The sequence below is a fragment of the Eublepharis macularius genome, chromosome 11, assembly GCF_028583425.1.
Source record: "Eublepharis macularius isolate TG4126 chromosome 11, MPM_Emac_v1.0, whole genome shotgun sequence".
NCBI lineage: Eukaryota > Metazoa > Chordata > Lepidosauria > Squamata > Eublepharidae > Eublepharis > Eublepharis macularius.
The window spans coordinates 90,340,048-90,349,877 of NC_072800.1; the positions used below are offsets into that span (position 1 = coordinate 90,340,048).

General features: G+C 43.3%; 1 protein-coding gene across 1 annotated transcript; it reads right to left on the reverse strand.

Annotated features, from left to right (window-relative positions):
- Nucleotides 1–541: 541 nt before the first annotated feature.
- LOC129337817 (7-alpha-hydroxycholest-4-en-3-one 12-alpha-hydroxylase-like) lies at nt 542–2,831 on the reverse strand. Its single transcript, XM_054991771.1, has one exon. The coding sequence runs from the start codon at nt 2,829–2,831 to the stop codon at nt 1,287–1,289; it is 1,545 nt and encodes a 514-aa protein (XP_054847746.1). The 3' UTR covers nt 542–1,286.
- Nucleotides 2,832–9,830: the final 6,999 nt, after the last annotated feature.

The window sequence follows — 9,830 nt, forward strand, 5'->3', positions numbered from 1 at the left end:
ATCAGTATGTACCTGTGCACTCAGCACTTTCGGCTGATGCAACCTTGCAACCTTGGCTGCTCACATGACTCAACTGTCACTTAGATCAGTATGATCAGACCATGCTGGATCTTGCCAGAGTTACTTTCACACTCTGACACAATGCTGACGTCTTGCTCCCCAAAACAATGACTTAACGGCCTATCCGGAGGCAGGATAATAACTTGGGAAAGGTTTGATATAACTACCTGGGATGCACTATAGGTCAAAAATATTGTTTAATGACCTGGTAAGTACTAGATGGGACGGCTATCAGATGTTTTGACTAGCCCTGATTAGGTAAGTGGGTATATATAGGATATTATATCATGGATGTTTTTAGTAATGATTATACCGTGTTATTTTGATCAAATTAAATAGCATGTATTTCTATACACTAAACCAAAAACTTAAAACAAACATTTCTATAGTCTGCAAATCAAAACTCTTAGCAGAATTAACAAAATGAATCTGTATCACTTATTTCCCATCACTATCTGTAATAGGAGTAGTAGGTTTTCTATTTTTTAAAAAAATCTTTATTTGGTCTTTATTTATATAAATTGTTAATTTTGCCATTACAGCATATTTTGCCATTTTCTTTCTCCAATTTTCTTTAGTTGAACATCCCTCCAATTTCCATTCCGTTGTCATAATCACTCTGGCTGCCGTCACTATGTACCTGAACAATTCATGGAATGTTCTTTTAACATTATCTGGCAAAATTCCCAACAGTGTAGTTGTAGATTTCATGGCAAAACCAATTTTTAAAATCACCTGGATCTCAGCATGTATATCTTTCCAAAAGAAATATTTTTCTTATATGTCCACCATGTGCTAAAACATACCTTCTGCTTTCTTACCGTTTCAAAACATACCTATAAATTTCTTATCTTTTTGATATCTTTTGGGGTACTATACCATCAATAAAACATTCCCATTTTCTCCTATGGTTTCTGTCTTGGTAAATATCCAGTCACCAAGTCGAGTGGCATGCCCTCTGCCTGGGGCCAGGCAATGTCTAGGATCTATGGCAAAAAGAGTTTATGATATTCCATATCTGTAAACTGCCCTTTGAGTATAAGGAAAGGATTTGATGGCTAACAAACATGCTCATACTTCTGAACCTTTGAACGTTTGTAACTGCTCATATGCAAGAGACCTTCAAGAAAATTTATGGGTTTTTTTATAGATTTCTCCCTAAGACTGAACAGAATAAAGAACTGTGAGTTAAAAGCGACGGAGTTATGAAATAAATGACTTTCCTCTTAGATTCTCTGTCGATACCTAAACTGGATATCATGAGAAGGATGTGCGATTCCAATCCCACAGTGGCTTGCATCTACTGGCGGTATGTTCTCTTCCTTGTTAACCAGTTCCATATCAAAGTATGTGACCATCAACATCACAAACATCTTCATTTCACTAACAGCAAAAAATCGCCCGGGGCACATGGAAGGTCCACCCCCCCCCCATTGCATGCTGTAATAATTTAACTTTTCCCCATTCTTATAAAACTCTTTTTTCATGCCATCTGGGTTCAAGAACCTGTCATATTTGAAAGTCTGAGGATCAGGGTAGATTTCGGGATCCATGTGCAGGCCAATGAATGGGAAAAGAATGAGCTGGTCTCCTTTCCACAAGCTGTATTCTCTCCCATCTGCCATTGTAAGGTCCATATCCTCCATTATGCTTCTGAACAGAAATGAACTTACTCTCATACGCAGAGTTTCCTGTATTGCGCTGTCCAGAAGTGGAGTCTTTATTGTTTCCAAGGACACATTGATCAAGGGGCTGCCTGGCTTGACCTCCTGATCAGTTTCCTTCAGGATTCGGTCTACTTCTTCCTTCACTGCCTTCATCACTTCTGGATGTTTCAGGAGATGCACAAAAAGCCAGAAGGTAGCTGGTCCGATGTTAGCTTGTGATGCCCAAAACAGTGTAAACATGAATTGGTTCCGCATCTTTTCTGCCATCCCAGCTTTACTCATCTGCTGGTCAACCTTCGCTATCCAGTTGCTGATATTATCTTTTTGTGATAGCTTTTTTACAGACAGCACATCCCAGAAGAAGTTTCTCAATCTCTCCATCTCCTTCTTGCTCAGGGGATCCATTATGCCAGAGACCATTTGAGGGAGGTACTTATCAAATTTCTGAAAATCTTCAAACCACTCTCCACACTGGGTTGTTGTATGATCCTTAGAAGTTTCTTTGCTAACTCCACTTTGGGGGGGATCGGTTCCAAACAAAGTCATGAAAGAAGCTTGGAACATGGCTTTGTAGCTGAAGTGGAGGACACCGTCCTGCTGCCATGGCCTCTCCCTGTCGCCTGAGCCCAGACCACAAAATATCACAGTCTTCAAGTTCTCCATCATCACCTGGTTCAAATCAGCTAAATTCTTACCTCTGAGATATTTCTTGTTAATTGTTTCCTTAACCTTATGGTAAGATTTTCGTGGGTGGAAACCAAATACATTGAACACGATTGTGGAACCAAAGGTATTAAAATCCAGCCTGTCCTTTGATTTCTTTATTATAGTCCCGTAAGTGTGAGGGTTCATCACAAAATTTAAATAATTGCCGCCAACCAGCACTGTGAAAATATCCCCATGTTTCTTCTGCATCTTTTCCAAAAACTCTACGGTGTTCTTCTTGAAATTTAAGCCGTGTCCTAGCCATGGAATGAGGCCTTTGTCCAATGGAGGTTCTTTATGTCTCCTCTTGCGGAAGGCTCCTGCCAAGTAAAGCCCTCCCAGTATGGCAGAAAAGAGGGATGCTAGAAGAGCACAAAGCACAGACTCCCAGAAATGCATCACTGGTGTGCAGGGTGGAAATGATTTAGTCAAGGGAAATGGAAATCCACAGCTCATCTTATACAGCACTGAATCAGAGGGCAGGTCAGGGTTGGATTGCCTAATTCTGTGTTTTGGCTGTCAAGGGTGGTTTTCTGGAGTCATTTCCAGATCACCACACAATATTGATTTGTACTTCCAATGTAATGATGTTGTTCTATTTCTCAAACAAAATATGATGCTTGGTGAGTTTCTCTGTAAGTGGTATTATCATTGGAGTGACATTTGTCTCGTTGACATGTTATTTATATAGTATGGTTGCTACCAACTCTCTGATTCAGCCAGAGTGTTACCTCATCGCTCAATCTGTGCTGTCAGCATTCATGTGGAAATGCTTTCTGAGTAAACATGCCCTTATTTTCTGAGTAATTATGTGCTCATTTCCAAAGTGTGCTGAACAGGTTACAGAGGCTCGGGGACTCAGGATTAACCCCGGCCAAAGCAGTGGAGCAGCATGGATTTACAGTTGAAACAGGGACAGATACTTTGGATGAGAGTGGATTGGGAGCAGTGGCCAGACCAAGCATCCCAGATAGTGGCCAGATGCCACAGCTACCCGCACCCAAGAAAAGGAAACAGTCAGTGTTGGTGGATTTACAAATACAGGAGGGTAATGGAATTCCCTCTGGTAAAGAGCAAGTCCTGGTGGATTATACAGTTGAGGAGGAGACTAGTACCACGAACACAAGCAACTCGGATGTTGCTGCTGGGCCAGTGTACCCAGGTGGGAGCCAGACACCACAACAAACAGGATTGGGATGGCATCCTACGCAAGAGCAATTAGCCCAAGTGCTGAAAATGCAGGAGGAATGGGAGCATGCATTGAAATTACAACAGGAGTGTGAGCGAAAACTCCTTATAGCACAAGAAATGATTAGCTCACTGGGGGGCCCGGTGAGAGAAGTGCAAGTAGAACACAAAGAGTTAAAGCCAGAGACTATTCTCCAGCTGGCACAGCCAAGGAAACGAGAGGGAGCCCTTCAAAGTAATCAGGTACTCGTAAGTACAGTGGAGCAAATGCCTTCAGAGAGTAGAAGGTCGATTCCAACGATTACCACAGCCCCAACAGTCCCCTTCCCCAGGCAAACGCCAATGATGGGGGGGGGGGTAAATGGGAAGCCAACTCAACCCCCCAGTTTCATGACTGTTCCTACTGTACCACCCCACACAGTGGGGTGTGGACACGGGGGGAATACAGTCTTTACTTATCCTTGCGACTGCCAGTAGTATCAGGGTACCAATCACCACCCCAGGGCTGAGAGTCCTATGAAGTGTACCCACCCAAATCCCATCACCCATGATGGCACAGGGCCTACTCGTAGCAACCCAGGGAACAATGGGAGGTCAGCCGGGGGGACCACCGCTTGTAAACGTTTCACTTGCTGCAACAAGTACAGGAGACCAGTGGCACTGGGAGACAAGTACCCCAAGGCATGTAACAGCCAGCCACCCCATTGAGTGTATCAGTAGGGATAGGAGTACAAATGGGCAATCCAATGCTTGGAGATACCACAGTATATCCCACTCAGAGAGTGTCCAAGGTTCAAGTACAACCTATTTATCAACCACAAAGGACCCCTATCATCATCCCAATAGGGACAGGAGTACAAATGGACCACCTACAAATGGGAGTTCATGCAATACACCTCCTCCAAACAGCACCGTGGGGTCAAGCACACGCCGTTCACCCACAGTACGGAGGGGTGCCTCAAGCCACTCCGATGGTGTACGGAGCAAATGGAGCCTACTAAATACCCGTCATGGCGCAGGGACACATTCAGCCATCCCCCAGAGTGGCCCCAATCCAGCAGCTGGCAGGCCATCAAGGAGCAGGAGCTCCTGGGACGAGACTGCCGCAAGAATGTTTCAAATTGGAGGCCAAGTTTGATGGGAACCCCAAAAACTTGAGATTTTTTATAGTAGAAGCCATGGTTTTTTTCCAAGATTGAGGACATTTGTTTCCTACGGAACACAGTAGGGTGAGCCATCTAGGATCTCGATTAGGGGGTCTGGCAGCCGAGTGGTATGTAACTTTGCATAATATGGGAGCACCCGAGTTGTATGACTTAAATGCTTTTGTGTATATGCTAAGAGCTCAATTTGAAGACCCGCTAGAAGGGGAAAGGGCTCGAACAAGACTCCAAACCTTAAGACAAGGGCCCAGATCTGTAAGAGAATATGCTGCCGAATTCAGGCAACTAGCCACCAAAACTCAGGGCTATCATGAAGGAGTTAAAATTGAAGTATTCTGAAACGGATTGAATGCTGACCTGCTAGATAGAGCATTAATGCAGGACGACCCACAGACTCTATTAGGTTGGATCCAATTAGCCTGCAAGGTCGAAAACAGAACCCAAGTGGTGAGACTTGTAAGAATGCAGCAACATGTAGGGCCAAGGAGACCAACCACTGCAGACAGGGGATGTACCCCACAAGGGCTGAGACCCCCCCTCCTAGGAACTGATAGAGATTTATGATGGAAACAAGGACTTTGCCTACAATGTGGAGGAGGAGGACATTTCACAGCCCAGTGCCTGGCATGGCCAGTGCCAGGAGGAAGGGGTCAAGCCACGCCACAGGCCGTGGCTCCCCCTAAGCCAGAGGCTCCATCTAAGCCACCCGGCCGAAGTGCACCTCCCAAGCGTGGGAGGCCGGAAACCAGCTCGGATGCCGATGAGGGTCCCAGGGACGACGGGGAACTTATGCAGCAAGAAGCAGAGGAGAACCTCACCCAGCCGTTGGGAAACAAGACAGACCTGCTGCAAAAAGGGCCCGGCAGCAGGTTCCAAAAGAGTCAAAACCACCAGAGGTGAGAGAAAAAGGGGCCCTATTGTTTATGCCTGTGATGTTACTGAATCCAAAAAAGGGAACTCATGTGCAGGTGCAAGCGTTAATAGATTCTGGATGTTCCCAGGACTTAATATCGCTAGCCCTAGTCACAGGATTTGGACTGGAACTAACTAAACTCAAAGACCCTATAGTATTTAAGCAAATGGACGGGTCTAGTATGAATCCTGCACCCTATAAAACTGAGCCTACCCCGACGGGCATGGGAAATCATTGGGAGAATCAAACATATATAGTCAATGATGTGGCCAAATATCCTTTGGTACTGGGAAGTTGTTGGCTATGGGGCTATGACCCATACATCAAATGGTCCACCGGGATGGTGGTCTTTAGGGGAGATCATTGTGCAAAACATGCATGGACTAAAATATGGGGGTGGGAGGCACCCTTCCCTTTAGAGACTGTGTTATTGACCACTGAGGAGGAGAAAGCCATTCCCCCCAAATATCAAGATTTAAAACAAATGTTTGATGAAAAAGAGCTCCCCTCCTCATAGAGGCATGGACTGCGCTATTGAACTCATTCCATCCATTCCAGGGGAAAAGTTGCCTAAAGGAAAATTGTACTCTATGAACCCAACTGAAAGAAAGGAGCTGAGAGTGTTCATTGACCAAAACTTAGAGCAAGGATTCATCTGTCCTGCCAGTTCCCCCCATGCTGCACCCATATTGTTCCACAAAAAGAAAGATGGGGGGCTGAGATTGTGCACTGACTATCATGGAATAAATGCTGTGTCCATGTCAAATGCATACCCCCTCCCCTCAATTAGAGACTTGCTCAGTGTGGTGGTGCAAGGCAAAATCTTTTTGAAACTGGACTTAAAAGATGCCTATTTCCGAGTGAGGATAAGGGAGGGGGACGGATGGAAAACTGCATTCAGCACCCCTTTGGGGCAATTCAAATACCTTGTAATGCATTTCGGCCTTCAGGGGGTGCTAGGAGTTTTTATGAATTTAATTAATGAAGTTTTGCATGAATACCTGTATAAAGGTGTTGTTGTTTATCTAGATGATGTGTTGATTTATTCTCCTGATAAAGAATCTCATGTGGAATTGGTCAGGAAGGTACTGACCGCTTTAAAGAAACACAAACTGCCAGTAAAACTGTCTAAATGTGAGTTTCATAAGGAGGAACTAGAGTTCCTGGGGTACCGGGTCTCACATCAAGGACTGAAAATGGACCCGGCCAAAATTCAAGCCGTAGTAGGGTGGGAATCACCCAAAACGAGGAGGCAGTTACAATCATTTTGGGGGTTTGTGAATTTCTACCGACCCTTTATAAAGAACTTTGCTCAAATTGCCCTTCCCTTAACGGACTTACTGAAAACAAAGGGAAGGGGGCCACAAGGGAAAAAGCCGAGTGCTAAATTTAACTGGACTGTAGAATGCCAAGAGGCTTTTGAGAAACTGAAAAAGATGTTTGTGTCAGAACCTGTGCTCCAGCACCTCAATGAGAATCGGAAATATGTGGTTCAGGTTGATGCCGGTGATACAGTACTGGGGGCTGTTTTGTTGCAATTAAATGATGATGGACAGTTGTATCCATGTGCCTATGTTTCAAAAAAGTTTTCTAACTCTGAGCACAACTGGAGCGTATGGGAGAAAGAATCTTTCGCGGTCAAATTCGCACTCACTACCTGGAGCCATTGGTTAGAGAGGGCAAAAGTTCCATTTGAAGTATGGACTGGTCATAAAAATTTAGAAGTGTTGTGCACCCCCCATAAATTGCGCACCAAGCAGTTAAGGTGGGCAGAGTTCTTTTCAAGATTCAATTTTACGTTGAAATATTTCCCTGGCCGATCAAATTTCCTAGCTGACGCACTCTTGCGCATGCCTCAACATAACAGTCAGAAGGAAGTAGTTATTGATACTGTTTTTTTACCTGCTCATTTGGGAGAGGTGGTAACCTCGCAGACAGACTGTACAGCAAAGAAACAGTGTGAAATCTGACCTCTCTGAGTGGGAAGAGAGACTGAAAGCAGAAACCGAAAAGGAGGGGGAAGCATTTCCCAAAGCTGAACTAAAGCAGGGACAAAATGGGCTTTGGTACAGAACGGACAAATTATACATTAAATCAAAAGGAGACCTGGTGGATCTTTAAGCTTAATACAGTTAACCCGGGAGGGCTGAATATAGACCTGGATTTTTCGCCTTATTTGTGAGGATGCCTGGGCTAATGGCACTGGACCTTTAAACAATTTTAAAGTGTTCTTTGGGTGATAGACCCGTTCCTTTATATGGGGTTTCTTAGGTTGTGTTTTTCACACACGCCCAGAATGGAGGACAGTTGCTGATCGTGTTCAAATGAATGGTTATTTAATTTTGGATATGTGAGTATATTTGCAAATATAGTTCTTCCTTCTTGTGTATTGGGCTGTATAGATGTTTGATCCTTTGATGAAGGGTCATATATTCAAACGTATCAATACGATGGTCTGTTACAGGTGGCATAAAGGATGATGGTCCCTTTAACCTACTTGGATATTGAGAATACACGTGTCCTTGATAAATGTTTACTGAAATAATTTGTTTTGTGTGAATACAACAGGTCAGTTTGGGTTTGGTGTCATATAAAGAACCTTATGTGATATTAACCGTGTATATTAATATAAGAATGTTATTTTGTTGCAGTTGTGAACCAGGCCCCTGACGAAGGGGACGAAATCTGTATGTAGCCGGCCCCAGATTGGGCGTGGCGCTCTCTTTTTTCATTACGTTTTTCAACGGTTTTCACATAAGAAGACTTTGTGAAGATTCATCAGTATGCCGTCGTTAAAGAATAAACATAGACGGTAGAAATCCTGGACAATCTTTATTGACTGTAATTGTACAGGTTGCATTATTAAGTTCAATTGTATTTGAAAATACTTAACTATAAGAACTAAATAATTGAGTGGTTTAATACCTTGGCTCCCGTGGGAAATTTCTCTCTTTTTTGCACTGCTTACAACGGGACCAGCCTCCTCCCCCTCTCTCTTTGTACTATTATGGCTTCGTTTAAGGATGTTTTGGCTTTTTTGGCTGAAGAACAAAAAGAGATTTTGTCCGGTATGACTTCTATCTTCAAAGAGACAGACAATCCACCCAAGGATGATTGGGATACATTAAGTTTTTTGAAGTCTAAACAAGTGAAATTTGATTTGCATGCTTCCACGCTATTTGATTACCATACGTCTCAACTTATCCCACGGGGTTTAAGAATTCAAAAACCACCGGGGATGTTTGCCGATGATGAATTATTTAAATCAGATTGGGCATCTATTTTAAATAAATGCAGCTTTGACCTCCTGCTTTTGGTAATTAGACGGTGTAAGAAGGAGAGTCAGGCATTGATAGAGGATATTCAGACAATGGAAACCTCTATTAAAGGAACGATGCCCACTCTCGAGTTTGATGCTCGTCTTAAACAAATTGAACAGCAAGTACAACAATTTGAAACTCGCATGAAGGAACTTAAAATCAAGAAATATAAACGTGATAATTTGGATTATGCCAATAGTAGAGTTTATTTTTGGTGGGATCAGTCCAGGGTCTATACAAGGGGACAACGGAAAGTTTCTTGGGCTAATCCTGTCAGTACTTTTTCAGATTTGGAAACGTCGGGAGTGTCTGATAGTTCGGGTGATGAAGGTCCTAGTAGTAGGAATCTTAGAACCAGAACGATTTATTCTAATCAGAGACGATCTTTTTTAGAAAGAGGCAAAAAGAAATCCTTCCAAAGAACACGGATGAAAGTTTAATATTTAATTTGTCCTCTCGTGAGCTGAGTGCATCAGAGATCATTGTTCTCAACAAGGGTTTGGGCTTTGTCCCAACCCCCATATATCGACCTCTTCTGACACGAGTAGACTTATTTAAGCTAGTTCGGCTTATTAAATTTAGATTTTTCTTTAAATCCCAACCGACCTCTTTATCTCAAGTAGATTCCTCATTGCCAAGGAGGTTAAAGGGAGGTTAAAGATTAGGAGGTTAAAGGTTAGGACTTACACGAAAGGAGGTTAAAGGAGGTTAAAGATTAGGACTTACACGAAAGAAACAGACCGAAATTCCTACCCCATAAGCCCCATTCTTATAGCATCTGTTTCCTGCATTTCCTACCTCCATTCACTTCCTC

Excerpts from the sequence above, each read along its gene's own strand:
- LOC129337817 (XM_054991771.1), bottom strand. The coding sequence starts at position 2,831 with ATGCATTTCTGGGAGTCTGTGCTTTGTGCTCTTCTAGCATCCCTCTTT.